Source organism: Papio anubis, chromosome 19, assembly GCF_008728515.1.
Source record: "Papio anubis isolate 15944 chromosome 19, Panubis1.0, whole genome shotgun sequence".
Taxonomy (NCBI): Eukaryota; Metazoa; Chordata; class Mammalia; order Primates; family Cercopithecidae; genus Papio; species Papio anubis.
Window position 1 is genome coordinate 37,001,427 of NC_044994.1, and position 16,278 is coordinate 37,017,704.

Here is a 16,278-nt window from a genome sequence, read left to right on the forward strand (position 1 = left end):
AAAGGAACGCCTGTCTTCTCTGCTTGCCAGAGCTATCCAAGGACAGGCAGATAGACTCCAGCTCTGAACAGGAAGCTGATATCTAAGAGGTAGAACAAGGTAATCTGTGCACAAGTCAGCTCTCTGTGACTGCGTATTGTCAGGTAGCCCCGAAGAAAGCTGTGCAGGAAGATCTCGAGCTCTGAGCATTAGGCTAGGTTGAAAGCAGAAAGTGGTGGGAGACAGCAGCCAAGAGGGTGACCAGAATGAATGACTGTAAAAAATGACCATCTGAGTTTAGAGTCACTCCCTGGTTAATGTCTCCACCCTAGACCCTATTTCTGCTGGATGTTGTTTTCAGAAAAGCAGTTCACTGAAAAGTATGGGAATAAAATAGCTATATTTTTATAATGCCTATTATGGGCCAAGCACTGTGTTAAATACTTGACACTCCAACTTCTAATGCTTTCAACTCCCCCTTTAAGGTAGGCACTACTGCTAGTTTCTAGACAAGGAAGCTCAGGTATAAGAGGTCGGGTGATGTGTCCAGTGAATGGTATGTAGAGCTGAGATTCCATCCCAGGCACAGAACCCGAGCCTCCCCACCACCCTGCAGCCTTTCAGCTACTCCTTAGAGCCCAGGAACAGTGAGTCTGGTCAAGGTCTTAGGAGAAGCCCGGCACATCTCAGATGCTGGTCCTTGGGCTGCACCTGGGAGCTTGTTAGAAATGCACGTTTGCAACCGCATCTCAGACTTCCAAAATCAATCTGCGTTTCAGCAGAATCCCCAGGTGACTCTTGTGCGCTTTGAATGTGAGCAGTGCTGGGTTCCAATTCGCACTCCACGGTTTGGTGTGACTCTTTCCTCTATACTCCAATCTTCCTCTCTTTCTTCCCCATCCCATAGTTGAACTGTGGAGAGGGAAGAGAACAGTGAACAGACTTTAAAATATAAAATGATCTCTCATGTTCTTATCATTTCAACACATTCCTCTCACCTCCAGATATTCTGGTTCGTCCTCAGCAAAGTCCTGATCTGTGCTAACAGGGAAAGGGACTCCACTAATTGGAAGCGGGGAGCTGAGGAGCAGGGCAGGGAGGTGAGGGGGCAGATACCATGGTCAGGACCACTCTGGAGCAAGCCAGGTCCTGGGTCCCTGTGTTCCTCTGTGCCACCACTCCCTGCTGTCTGGCCCCACACCCCTGTTGGCTTCCCTCCACTGGGGAGTATAACAAAGGCTGACTCCCCCACCAGGAGCGTCCCGAGACGTCCCTGAACGTGACAATCCCTCCAGCCACTGCCGATGTTATTAATTTTTAAAACAAACTTCCTGATTGAGGTTCTGGCTGCCTCTAAATTGTCTCTACAAGGAGACTGTGTACTAATTAACCCATAGAAACAATCAATGATGTACCTTTTTCAAGTTTCAGGGTGATTAGAATATGAAAATGAAGAGCACAATGGTGCAGATGTTTTAAAATCACAGCAGACAGCAATTAGTGACACGGAAACCAGCTGCTTATCTCTCCAGATAAAGCCTCTTAATAGGGAATTACACTGGAGGAGCCATTACCCAGATGGATCTCACATGATTTACAGAGGAGGCGGGGCAGTGTTAACTTTGATTTGTGAGCCAGGTTCTTGTCAAGCTTCCCTCCTTACCTCGGAGGAAGGTGAATTTGTGGGAGGAAGGTGAATTTGTGGCTGGGGTGGAGACATGGGCTTCAGCTTTCTACCTCATGGCCCAGGTTAGGGACACCACCAGGATGAGGAGAGGAGAGAACAACGCTGTTTACAGAAGCCACCAGCACCTGTCTTCTTGATTCAGGCTCTATTGTTTTGAGATCAACTCAGTCAGCTGTCTCTGGGCAGAGGGGAGAGTGAGGACCTGGGAAGGGGGAACAGTGAGTGGCTTGTGGGCCGCCCTACGTTTCACTGGAAAGAAAAGGCCCCTGCTTTCTGCTGCTTAGCTTTAGGGTGTGTGCATGTGTGTGTGTGTGTCTGTGTCTGTGATATAGGGAGTTCATAGTCATCATTTTTGAATGGGTTTCTCGTTTTTGATTTTTTTTTAAATATGATTGAGGTTACATGTACATATACTGAAATGTACAGATCTTAAGTATGCAGTTCAAAGACTATCAACAAATGTACACAGCTGTGTAACTCACACTCCTATCAAGACACAAATTGCATCCATAACTCCCTGGAAACTCCCTCATGCCCATGCCAACCCTTCCCAGCCCCCATCCCACCACTCTCTACCCTGGAAGCAACCACCGTTCTGACACCTATCAGATTTGTTTTGCCTGATCTACAACTTTATATAAAAAGAATGGTACAGTATGGATCTTGGGGTCTGGTTTCTTTGGCTCAGCATGATTATGTGTATGTGTGTGGCTTATCCATGTGGTGGGGTGTGTCCATGCTTTGTTCCTCATATAGATAAGTTAGTCTGTTCTCCCTTTGATCAGCACCTGAACTGCTTCTAGGTGCTAACGACTCTGAATACGCTGCTGTGAAGTCTTTATAAAAGTCTAATTGTGGATGTATGTTTTCTTCTCTTGGGTAAATATATAAAAGTGGAATTGCTGGGTTTCGGGATTAACTGTAAAAGACATGTGGAGAGATCTTCCAAAGTGATGTTTACTGTTTTATAGTCCCTCCAACAATGAATGAGAGTGTCAGTTGCTCCAGATCCTTGTCAACGTTTGTTATTTTCAGTCTTTTTCATTTTAGCCATCCCATTGAATGGGCAGTGGTATCTCATTATGGTTTTAATTGACATTTCTTTGATGGCAAATAATGTTTGAAAACATTGATAAGTGTTCACTGGCCATTTCTACTTGTGGCACAGCATGTTTTGACAAAGGTATTTTGCATTTGTTGGGTGAGGGTAAGTTGGTTGATAGTATAGATGTAACCTCTGGTGGATTTTTCTGATATTTTAGGAAATTTGTTCAGCAATTACTGAGAGAAGAGTGTTAAAATATCTTTAATTGTGGAATCATCTATTTCTTCAATTCTCTTATTTTTTGTTTTATATATTTGAAGTTCTGTGGCGAGGTACAAACAAATTTAGGATGATTATCTCTTCTTCATAAATTGACTCAAAAATATCATTTAGAAATGTCCATAATTATCTCTGGGAATGCTTTTTATTCTGAAGCCTATTTTTCCTTATATTAATATAATCACTCCAGCACTTTTATGTTTAGTGTTTGTGTAGTATGTCTTGTTCCCTCCTCTTACTTTTAAGCTGTCTTTATATTTAAGGTGTATCTCCTATAAGCAGCATATAGTTCAGTTTTTCTTTTTTATTCACTCTGATAAGCTGCTTTTTATTTTCTTGCAGTGTATACTTTTTGGTATCTCTAGAGTTAATGTAATTACTGATATTGTTGAGTTTAAGTTTACTATGTTGCTTGTATTTTGTTTTTCCCATTTTCATTCTTTCTTTTTTTTCTGCTCTCTTTTAGAGTCATCAAGCATTTTTTTAGTAATCCATATGTTTCCTTTTATTAGCATTTTAGATATGCAACTTTTAAAAATACTGGTTGCTTTTGAGATTACAATGCGCACCCTTAAAACATTACAGTTTACTTTGAACTAATATTACATCCCTTCACATATAAGAACATTACAAATGTATACTTCTATATCTATGCTCTTATTCTTTGTTTTATTGTTGTTGTAGAGTTTATTTCTACAAATGTCATAAATTCTAAAATGCATTATTATTATTTCTACTTTAAGAAGTCACTTGCCTTTTAACAATCTTAACAAGAATAGAATATTTTGTATACACCAATATATTTACCATTTTCAGCACTTTTCATTCATTCATGTAGAACTCAGTTTCCATCTGGTATCATTTCCTTTTGGCCTAAAGAACTTTCTTTTACATATCTTGTAATTCAGGTCTGCCAGAAATGAATTCCCTCAGTTTTTATTTATCTGAAGATATCTTTATTTTGTTATCATTTTTTAAAGAATATTTTCACTGGATATAGAAATCTGACTGTTTTGTTTTCATTTCAGTACTTTAAAGATGTTGGCTCATTGTCTTCTGGTTTATATTCTAATTAATGAGAAGTCAGACTTTGTTTTTGCTTTTGTTTTTGAGATGGAGTCTTATTTTGTTGCCAGGCTGGAGTGCAGTGGCGCTATCTCACATCACTGCAACCTCCACTTCCTGGTTTCAAGCAATTCTCCTGCCTCACCCTCCAAAGTAGCTGGGATTACAGGCATGTGCCACAACACCCTGCTAATTTTTTTTTATTATTATTTTTAGTAGAGACGGGGTTTTGCCATGTTGGGCCAGGCTGGTCTTGAACTACTGACCACCTCAAGCGATCCATCCCTCGGCTTCTCAAAGTGCCGGGATTACACGTGTGATCAGACATTATTTTTGCACCCCTATAAATAATTTCTTCCTCCTCTGATAGCTTTTGAATTTTTTCTCTTTATTTTTGGTTTTTATCAATTTGTCTACAGTGTGCTTAGATGTGGTTTTCGTGGGTGTTTTTATTCTGCTTGGGATTCGCTGAGCTTCTTAGCTATGAGAATATGTATACACTAATCTTTCTTTCCCTTCCTTCTGGTATTCTCATTATCAGTATGTTAGACCTCTTGATATTGCTCCATAGATCAGTGAGGTATTGGTTTTCCATTGTTATAGTGAATTCTTATTATTATTATTTTCCCTTACGTATTTCGGTTTGGATAGTTTCTACTGCTTTCTCTTCATGTTTACTGAACTTCTCCTTTGCAGTGTCCTAGAAGCTGTTGAGTCCCTCCAGTGAGTTTTGTTTGTTTGTTTGTTTTAGATATTGTATTTTTCAGATTTAGAATTTTCATTTTATTATTTTAGTGTAGTCATTGCTATCCTGAGACTTCCCATATGTTCATCAATTATGTGTATATTTTCTTTTAAATGCTTGCACATTTTCATAGTAGCCATTTTGAGAGCCTTGGATTGGGTTTTACTCTCCTGACTGTGGGTCCCATTTGTCTGCTTCTTTGCCTGTCTAGTAAGCTTTTTATTGTGTTCTGGATGTTGTGGATGCTATATAAACTGATTTTGTTATTTTTCTTTAAAGAGTCTTGACTTTCGTTCTGATCAGCAGTTAATTTATTGGCAGATCAGCTTTATGCCAAGAGTTCTTTTCAGAATTTGTTAGTGAGGAGCTCGAGTAGCTTTTATTCTAGAGCTGGAATAATTCTGCTCTTAAGGAGTACCATTTCTGAGATGTCAGCTGAATGCCTGGGATATTCATTGATGCCTCCCCCCTCTGGGGAGAAATCCAACCTTGCCCAATACTACATGACCTAAGGACTCATAGCTGATAGCCCCTGGTAGCTAATCTCTGCTAGGCTTTGTGAAGTCTTCCCTTCAAGTGAAGACTAGAATTTTTCCAGAGACTTAAGATAATCCCTATGAAGGTTTCTAGAGTTCCTTTCTGCATAGCTCCCTCTTCTCAGGTATCCTAACCTGCAAATTCCATTTCCCTCGGGAGCCCCAAACTCTGATCTTGGATTTTTCTTCCCAGTGAAGTCACAGCTATCTCAGCTTTTCTTCCCTATCTCAGCTTTTCTTCTTGCCCAGATTTAGAAAGTACTCCCAGGCAGAAAACTGGAACATCATGAGTTTCTCTTCTCTAGAATCTCAGCCTGTGTTGTCTATTGTCTAGTGCCTGAAAACAATTATTTCATATATTTTGTTTAGTTAGTTTTATATTTATCTCCAAGGAAAGGTTATGTCTACTTCCTATTACTCTATCACAGCTGAAACCAAGTCAGTAATTATTTTGAGTTATGCAGAATTATTGACTAGTAAAAGAAGCATATGATAGGGCCCTCTGTCGTATATGAGCTGTTACCACCTTAAGTCAAAGAAGTGGTGTAGTATGATCCACAGCCCTTAAATAGCAAATAAGAATGAATTTTATGGGAATAACATCCAGGTGAATTCCCAGGGTGATAGGATATGAGAATGGGTTCAGTTTACGTATTTAATTGGAAACTTCATATTCGTTTAGGAGCTGCATAGCTTCTCTGTGTCCATTGGAATCAAAGAATCATAAGACCGTGGTACTAAAAAGATACTTGGTGACATTCTTCTACAGCTACCAGTAGCAAATGCAGGAATGAACTGGGCTAAGGAGAGATAAGCTTTGGGACAATTTCAGTGGAAGTTGGAATGTGCATTCCTACTGTTCATGAGCCTAAATAGTAATTTTCCAGTTTTGTTTTAAACTAAGTGACAGAACTGCTTCACTCTCTCTATCTCTCTCTCTTAAATGAAATCCCTTGGTAGGCTGGTCTGTTCCATTGGGGGTTTGGGGGTTAAAAGGAAGGTCTGAAACGTTTTTCTTGCCCCATCCACTGGCTGCAGTTCAGAAATGTCTTTGCAAAATCCTAGGACTTTGTGAAACACATTTGAAAACCACTGAGCTGGAACATCTCTTGATAATATCAGAGCCTCTCTAGTCCTTAACCCAGACCCTGTCTTTGATATAATCCAGTGGTTCTCAACTCTGTCTGCTCATTGGGATCACCTGAGAGCTTTGAAAAAGTACTGCTGTTCAGGTTCCACTTCCAGACTGTTGATTTAATCACGCTGGGTCAGGTCTCAGGTATGTTGATCTTTACAAAACTTCCTAGGTGATTCTAACATACAGCCAGAGTTGAGAACCTTTAATCCAGTCACACCGTTTGTGGTTGCATTCTTTGTCTCCCACACTCAGTTCCTGCTGAGGCCTGAGCACTTGCTTCTAGCTTCAGAGATGGCCTGCCAGGATTCCCCAGAGGTTTGAAATCCCACAGTGGGAGGTCATCAACACCCATATTCCTGGTCCTTTCTTTCTTTTTCTTTTTCCTCCTCTTCTTCTTCTTTTTTTTTTTTTAAGACAGTTTCTGTCTGTTGCCCAGGCTGCAATACAGTGGTACAATCTCAGCTCACGGCAACCTCCACTTCCTGGGTTCAAGTGATTCTCCTGCCTCAGCCTCCTGAGTAGCTGGAATTACAGGTGCACACCATGATACCCATCTAATTTTTGTATTTTTAGTAGAGACAGGGTTTTGCTGTGTTGGCCAGGCTGGTCTTGAACTCCTGACCTCAAGTGATCCACTCCCCTCAGCTTCCCAAAGTGCTGAGATTACAGGCATGAGCCACCGCACCCGGCCTCTCTGGTCCTTTCTTATCCACTCAAATCATTGGTTCTTCAGTCCACCTCAGCTTCACTTGGAATACCTACACAGGGAACCATATTAGAGTTTCATAGTATGTAAATTGCATAGAGTTCAGAGATTAAAACAGTAATGCTCCGTGTTGCTAACTTACATATCCTAACAGGCCTATGGTGGTTGGTTCCGCATATTTATTACCAAAAATTGCTGTGAATGTTATAGCAAACATAGAAGGACCCTACCCCAGAGAAGAAATGTGGTGTTAAAACGTTAGATTAGTGATTTTAAGACTTGGTTGCCCATCAGAATTCTCCTGAGGAGCATGTGAAAATGCATATGCCTCATTCTCTCCCTGAGAGACTGTGAGTTTGTAGGTCTACAGTGGGCCCCAGTATCTGTATTTATAACCAGCACCTTAAGCGATTCTGATACAGTAATCTAGGACCACATCTTGAGAAGTGCCAAGTTCCAAATTAAGAGATGAGGCCTCCCTCATTGCTTCATACCCAGGCATATTTTCCTGCTCATGTAACCCAAAATATCTTACAAACAGTAAATTTAAATTATTGGTGTCAGCAGAAAGTAGCACAGACATAGCTAACCCAAAAGAGTAGTTTATCTCTCACAAAGTCAAGCTTGATTCTTTTTTTCTTTTTTAAATGAGTTATGTGATTTTTATTAGATTCAAATCACCATCTTCTCATCTCTTTGCAATAAATTTTGCATTAGGTAAGCCTGAGATAAGGCTAGGTCACTCATTTGCTTCCCATTTTTTGGATTTTTAAGATTTTACTCAATGATCTAATTTTGTTTTGAAAAATAAACTAAAAAATACTTTTTAAAAAGAAACCTGACTTGCACACACTTTAAATGTATATTATTTAGTCAACTTATAGGGGAGAGAATAACTATCTACTTTACAAAACGATTCTTTACATTACAGAAGAACTTGCTTCCATGAAGAAATACTGTAAGCACAAATCTGCCTAGCGTTTTCAGAGTTTCACTGAAGCATTCGACCCAGGCTCAATGTGCATGGAAAACACTTTTCTTATAAAAGTGAGCCACACCTTCAAAACTGCCATGAATTTCACAATCAATCAACTCTTGGGAATGGGGAGACAGGTGGGAGGCAGCCGGCAGCCATGAAGCGTGCTAAGCTTAGTTTGGTATTGAAAGTTTTCCACCAGAATTGTATGCCCAATATGGAATAGCATTGACTGTTCCCTCACATGTTAACTGTTAATAGTTCTGCTGAGGGCTGAGGATGGTATAAAGGCTGTAAAAGACTCAGACCTCATCAAAAAGAAAAAATCAAACCCCAAAACTCTCAATCTAAAGAGAAAAAGGAGACGTGGTGCATAGGTCAATAAAGACCTGAGTCTAAGAGCCCAATAAGGTATCATCTCCCCAGACCACTAGGATGGGAGGCAGAGGCTGTGGTGTGTGCCTCCCCCGTCTTGCAGCTTGCCTTGTCCATCTCTGGATGGAGTAAGTGCTCAGTTCTCAGCAAAGGACATATTGGAACTGACAGCCTCACTATTGTGTATATAATATGTCATGGCTGACAGATGAAGCGCATTGCAATGGGATATAGCCATCAGCCAAGGCTGGAGGAGGCCTTGTTCTCTGGACCTCTTAGAAAGCACTCCTTCTGGGTCCTCCCTGCCCCTTCTCTGCAGCCCAGCTGAGTGAAGATCTTAAAGCACCATTCCCTCCATTACTCCTGATCCTTTGTTGTGCTTCCCTTTTGTCCACCCTGCACTTTGATTGCTGAGCACTCCCAGCAGGGCAGACTGCAGCTGAAATGGTAGGAACAATGGGATCAGGCAGTGGTCCAGGGAAGCACTAGGGACCGGGCATGCTTAACTGTATTACTCTCAGCTGGTCTGCCCTGGGTGTAAGTGAGCAAGCTCCACCTTTCAACTGCCAGGGTGAAATCCACCCTTCTGACAGTCTCATGGCCTTCTCCAAAGGCAGAGTTAATTGAAAAGTGAAACAATTAGGAGATGGGGAGAACTAACAGTAAAAATTACATTGAAGGGGAGTTACCTTGTAAGCTCCTTTCATCTTTAAGCATTTGGGAAGGATTTCTTGCTTAGCACGTAAGGCATTTCAGTGTTCCAGTTTCATTAGGAGCCATCATCAAATGACAGATTAGTAGTGTATTGTCTTTTGTGTGCAGCTGTATATTTTGCCATGGTAATAGGCACCTCATCCATTTATTTATTTAACAAGCATTTATCAAGAGCTTTCTGGGTGCTTGGCTTTGTAGTAGGCCTTGGGGATAAGACGATAAGTCTCTGACCTCACAGTACTTATAGTGTAGGAAAAGGAGACAGAAAAGTACACAAATAAATGCCACCTAGCACTATAAAGACTGTGATAGATGTCTTTATGGGAGGCAGTGGCACATACAGGAGGTATACAGAGAATAAGAAATTAGGCTGAAGGCAGTGACTGTGTTTGCAAACAATATGTTGCAATATACAGATTATTGATCTCACTACTGACAAAATGAAATGCCTGTAGTAAAATGTATGCTGATTCATTCAGTAGATGTTTATTGAGTGCCTACTGTGTGCCAGGTGCTCTGCGTAGTACCTCTGTGATGATGTGTACAAGCAAGAAGGGTAGACAGACATTTAATTCAGTTAGCACACAAATCAAATGTAAAACTAAAACTATGGTAAGTGCAACAAAGATAAGTTACATGGTTTCATGAAAACTTACAGTAGGGGTATATCTATAAGGTAGGGGTGTCTCCCCAGGATTGAGCTGAAGCCAGAACATGAAAGAAACATTAATTAGAGACTCTGCTAGGTACCAAGAATATGATAATGGAACAACAGAGAAAAAATGGTACGAGTTGGGGCCCAAGATCCTGGCCTAGTGTCACCATGGAGCCTCTCTGTGGACTTTGGTGCCTAGAACTAGAAAACGGATGGGGGTAGAGGTGGGTAGAAGGCCACTACAAGTCCTGTTTTACCCAGGTCCAAAACAGTCACACTGTTTGTTCCACTTTTTTTCTTTTTTGAATGGAGTTTCACTCCTGTTGCCCAGGCTTGAGTGCAGTGGCACAATCTCAGCTCACCACAACTTCTACTTCCCAGGTTCAAGTGATTCTCCTGCCTCAGCCTCCCGAGTAGCTGGGATTACAGGCATGCACCACCACACCTGGCTAATTTTGTATTTTTAGTAGGGATGGGGTTTCTCCATGTTGCTCAGGCTGGTCTCAAACTCCCAACCTCAGGTGATCCACCTGCCTCGGCCTCCCAAAGTACTGGGACTACAGGCGTGAGCCAGCACGCCTGGCCATCTCACTGTTATTTTTAATAATCGCCCCCACTAACCCTCAAGATGCCCCAGTATGAGGACCTAAGGAGCAGAAAACTTAACCTCCAAGAGCTCCTCTAGACCTGTGATCCTGTGAGTGAACACAGAGTGCCAGCTAATTTCCAAAGCAGAAGTAGAAACTAGCAGTGCCCTGATTCATAAAAGATAAGTAAGCAGCACTTAATATTTTATGCCACAAATAAGATTTCTATGTTTTTGCTGAAAATGGAATAGCAGCCTATGTTCACAGCAGTAATGCCAGTGAACACCCTCAAGTGGTAGGATTAATTCTCTGTATGTTGATGATGGTGGTGTTTCAGTAGAAGTTTAAGTTGCAAGATGAATTTTAAAATTAAATTGTTTTCTCCTGGGTATTTACAGGCTTCCCTTGAGGAAACTATCTCATGATGCTTACAAAATATTGTAAGTATAAACAGGATTTCACAAAATCAGGGAGGCAGGAAATAACCCTAGGGATTCCAGAAATTAGTATGAAGGAAATCCTAGTTTCATGACTACATTGAACTGTCCCTGTAATGCTTTATGCCATCTGTGTTTTGACTCTTAACAGGGGCTGTAAGACATGTTTTCCTATAAAGCATAAGTTCTATAGCTTCAATGAAAAATAGAGATAAAATGAGATATAAAAAGATAGAGGATGGATGGATAGATAGATAGATAGATAGATAGATAGATAGATAGATATTACCAGCTAAAATTTTCTAAATTCATGAAGCCAGTCATCATACACTTCCTGGAGGGGTTCTGCAATTTACTAATATTTTCTCTTTTTTAACAGTTCTTAGGGTAATGCATCCTGTAAGTTTACTACTCTATGTATAAATTGGGCTTATAATAAACCTTAAGGAATGCTTCTTTGAACTAGTGTCATGGCTTAAAATTCATCTGGAACAGTGAAAGCATATTTTTATTAAAAATAGCTTTAATGTCTCCAAACAATGTGTTCATTGTCCATTCCATTATGGTTTTGTAGACACTGATTATGTTGTGCCTCCAGCAACAGGTTCAGCTTTTTATTTTAGCTGGAGAGAGTCAGTCCTGAGAAACATGCTGGAGACATTCCTTTAGAATCAATGTAGGGGAAACACAGTTGACAAAGTTCAGAGGAGTGATCTTGAATGACAACTATTTTTTTTTTCCTGACACATTTGTCTAGCGGACTCAAGGTTCCTTTTGAGACTGTCCAAAAGTTTCCTCAAGAAAGCAATAAGTGCATAATATAAAGTTTAAGGATTTCTTTGCATGCTAAGCCCCAAACACAGCAACACTCCTAGAGTCCACAAGGATTTGAAGGCTTAGGACAATTCTTGTGTGTTTCTTTTCTTCTTCCATTTCTCTCCATGCCCCCTTAATTCCTCAACCTGGGCTGTTTTTACTGGTTACAGTGGTTCTTTATGAGCTACTTGTACAGAGATGTTGAGCTTTAAGACAAAGTACAAACTGAAATGAGCTGGAACAGGAGGAAGTGAGGAAAGACATTCATTTGAAGAGAAGCAGGGACAGAAATAAGAGGCTGCTCGAGTTAGGTGAAAGAACTCTGGGAGTCAGGAATTTCAGATTCTCTCCTGGGATTTGCCATCTTTGGCAGGACTCCCCATTGTTCAGGTCTCAGCTTCTTCATTTGTAAAATAGCATGTAAAAATGTAAAAAGTCACTGGGCTAAGTGACCTTTATGTCCCCTTCCTCCTGTCTCTAAAGATTGTATTAAACCAAGGTAGGTCAAGATTCCTGTTATTTAGGGAGAAAAGACTGCAATTAAAGCATGCTTACTGATGTTCAAAACCAGTGCAATACATCTTTACTGCTGCAATTGAGAAAACCTCTGTAAAACATTCTAAAATTAAAGGTGGCTGTTCATTTAGGTATTCATTTCCAACTTTCAGATCATTGAGACTTTTGATGTCAAATCTTAAGTAGCTTCAACATGCTCATCTTTGTTTCTCTCTCTCTCTCTCTCCTTCTCCACTCCGCCCACCCTTAGGCTTACGAGAGGCCCCAGAAACATTCAACTGTCCATTATGACACAGGCCTCCCACAGGACTTCACCGGTGACACCTTAAAACCAAAGCACCAGCAAAAAAGCAGCAGCCAGAACCACATGGACTGGTCCACCAACTCTGACAGCGGACCTGTCACTCAGAATTGCTTCATCAGTCCAGAGTCTGGCAGAGAAACTGCAAGCACCAGCAAGATCCCAGCTCTTGAGCCCGTGGCTTCCTTTGCAAAGGCCCAGGGTAAGAAAGGCAGTGCAGGGAACACGTGGAGTCAGTTGTCTAACAATAACAAAGATCTGCTTTTGGGAGGTGTGGCACCATCCCCAAGCAGCCACAGCTCACCAGCCCCACCCAGCAGCTCTGCTGAGTGCAGCGGGCTTCAGCCCTTGGTGGATCAAGATGGAGGAGGTACAAAGGAGCCCCCAGAACCACCTACTGTGGGCAGCAAGAAAAAGTCCAGTAAGAAGGATGTGATAAGTCAGACCATACCAAACCCAGACCTGGATTGGGTCAAGAATGCCCAGAAAGCATTTGACAATACAGAAGGGAAAAGGGAAAGTTATTCCACAGATAGTGTCCAGGAGGCATCACCAGCCAGGCAGAACGTGAGTTCTGCCAGTAATCCTGAAAATGAGTCAAGTCATGTCCGGATTACTATCCCCATCAAGGCACCCTCTCTGGATCCAACCAACCATAAGAGGAAAAAGAGACAGTCCATTAAAGCGGTGGTGGAAAAGATCATGCCAGAGAAAGCCCTGGCTTCTGGAATCACTATGAGCAGTGAAGTAGTTAACAGGATACTTTCCAACTCTGAGGGGAGTAAGAAGGATCCCCGTGTCCCTAAGTTGGGTAAAATGATAGAGAATGAGTCCCCCTCAGTTGGCCTTGAAACTGGTGGAAATGCTGAGAAAGTTATCCCAGGAGGTGTGTCTAAGCCGCGGAAGCCACCCATGGTCATGACACCTCCAACGTGCACAGATCACTCTCCATCCAGAAAGCTGCCGGAAATCCAACATCCAAAATTTGCTGCAAAACGAAGGTGGACTTGCAGCAAACCAAAACCCAGCACCATGCTTCGAGAGGCAGTTATGGCCACCTCTGATAAACTGATGCTGGAGCCCCCATCTGCGTATCCCATCACCCCATCCAGCCCTCTCTACACCAACACAGACAGTCTTACTGTGATCACTCCAGTCAAAAAGAAGCGGGGACGACCAAAGAAGCAGCCTTTGCTCACAGTCGAGACGATTCATGAGGGAACTTCCACCAGCCCCGTCAGTCCCATCAGCCGAGAGTTTCCTGGCACTAAGAAAAGAAAGCGACGACGCAATTTAGCGAAGTTGGCCCAGCTAGTGCCGGGAGAGGACAAACCCATGAGCGAGATGAAATTTCACAAGAAAGTTGGAAAGCTCGGCGTGTTGGATAAGAAGACCATCAAAACTATCAATAAGATGAAGACACTCAAGAGGAAAAACATCTTGAACCAGATCTTGTCCTGTTCCAGCAGCGTTGCTCTGAAGGCAAAAGCTCCCCCAGAGACCAGCCCTGGGGCAGCAGCCATTGAAAGCAAACTGGGCAAGCAGATTAATGTCAGCAAGAGGGGAACCATCTACATTGGCAAGAAGCGGGGCAGGAAGCCAAGAGCAGAGCTGCCACCCCCATCCGAAGAACCCAAAACAGCCATCAAGCACCCCAGGCCTGTTTCTAGCCAGCCGGATGTTCCAGCCGTGCCTTCCAACTTTCAGTCACTTGTGGCGTCTTCACCAGCAGCTATGCACCCACTTTCAACACAGTTAGGTGGGTCCAATGGCAACCTGAGCCCTGCCAGCACTGAAACCAGTTTTTCAGAGTTGAAAACTATGCCAAATCTCCAGCCCATCAGTGCTCTTCCAACCAAAACCCAAAAGGGAATACACAGTGGAACCTGGAAGCTGTCTCCACCCAGACTGATGGCCAACTCCCCTTCACACCTGTGCGAGATTGGCTCCCTAAAGGAAATCACGCTGTCCCCTGTGAGTGAGTCCCACAGTGAGGAGACGATCCCCAGCGACAGCGGCATTGGGACAGACAACAACAGCACTTCTGACCAAGCGGAGAAGAGCTCAGAATCCCGAAGGAGGTACTCTTTCGATTTCTGCTCCCTGGACAACCCGGAGGCCATTCCGTCCGACACCAGCACAAAGAACCGGCATGGCCACCGGCAAAAGCATCTCATTGTGGACAACTTTCTGGCCCACGAAAGCCTCAAGAAGCCAAAGCACAAGAGGAAACGGAAAAGCCTGCAAAACCGCGATGACCTCCAGTTTCTGGCAGACCTGGAGGAGCTCATCACCAAGTTCCAAGTGTTCAGAATCTCCCACCGGAGTTACACCTTCTACCACGAGAATCCATATCCCAGCATTTTTCGGATTAATTTTGATCACTATTACCCGGTGCCATATATCCAGTATGACCCGTTGCTCTATCTTCGTAGGACTTCAGACTTGAAGTCAAAGAAGAAGCGTGGTAGGCCTGCAAAAACCAATGACACCATGACAAAGGTGCCTTTTTTACAAGGGTTCAGCTACCCTATTCCCAGTGGAAGTTACTATGCACCCTATGGAATGCCTTACACATCAATGCCTATGATGAACCTTGGTTATTACGGTCAGTACCCAGCTCCTTTGTACCTATCGCACACGCTTGGAGCAGCTTCCCCATTCATGAGGCCAACAGTGCCACCACCTCAGTTCCACACAAACTCCCACGTAAAGATGTCCGGTGCAGCTAAGCATAAAGCCAAGCATGGAGTACACCTGCAGGGACCTGTTAGCATGGGCCTTGGTGACATGCAGCCTTCTCTGAATCCTCCCAAGGTAGGCAGTGCCAGTCTGTCCAGCGGTCGGCTCCATAAGAGGAAACACAAACACAAGCATAAGCACAAGGAAGACCGGATCCTAGGGACCCACGACAACCTGAGTGGTCTCTTTGCAGGCAAAGCCACAGGCTTCTCCAGCCACATCCTGAGCGAGCGGCTGAGTAGCACAGACAAAGAGCTCCCGCTGGTGAGTGAGAAGAACAAGCATAAGGAGAAACAGAAGCACCAGCACAGCGAAGCCGGCCACAAAGCTTCTAAGAACAACTTCGAGGTGGACACCTTGTCTACACTGTCACTTTCCGACGCCCAGCATTGGACACAGGCCAAGGAAAAAGGAGACTTGAGCAGTGAGCCTGTGGACTCATGCACAAAAAGATACTCTGGCAGTGGCGGGGATGGTGGCAGCACGAGATCGGAGAACCTGGACGTGTTCAGTGAAATGAACCCTTCGAATGACAAGTGGGACAGTGACGTGAGTGGGAGTAAAAGGAGGAGCTATGAAGGCTTTGGAACGTACAGGGAAAAGGACATCCAAGCCTTCAAGATGAACCGCAAGGAGAGAAGTTCTTATGACTCCTCCATGTCTCCAGGTAAGGCTAAGTTTTTCTTCAGACTTGGATTGTCTAGTTATTTAATTGCTGGACTTTGCACCTCAGACACATCTGTGGCACATTGTGTTCATTAGTTTGCAAAGAGGTGGGAATCAAATTAAAATGGGTCTCCTTGCACATTTGAGTTTGCTGCACATTTTGTACGTTGTTTACTTGGTATTTACTATCTTCCTTCTCTCCTGGAGCCATTGTTTGAGAAACTTTGAAACCATAACCCTAATAACTGCCTACGCTGCAGTCATGCCCACTATGTTTATGCTTTTTATTAAAGATGCTATTCTTAAGTCCTCA

General features: G+C 42.8%; 1 protein-coding gene across 7 annotated transcripts in view; it reads left to right on the forward strand.

Annotated features, from left to right (window-relative positions):
• The window catches only part of SETBP1 (SET binding protein 1), a 377,682-nt gene that overhangs the window by 252,451 nt on the left and 108,953 nt on the right, over positions 1–16,278 (forward strand). For all 7 annotated transcript variants that reach the window (XM_009192646.3, XM_017951682.3, XM_003914334.5 and 4 more), the window contains one exon: positions 12,507–15,966. In XM_009192646.3, the coding sequence (XP_009190910.1) occupies positions 12,507–15,966 (3,460 nt within the window). The remainder of the gene's footprint in view (positions 1–12,506; positions 15,967–16,278) is intronic.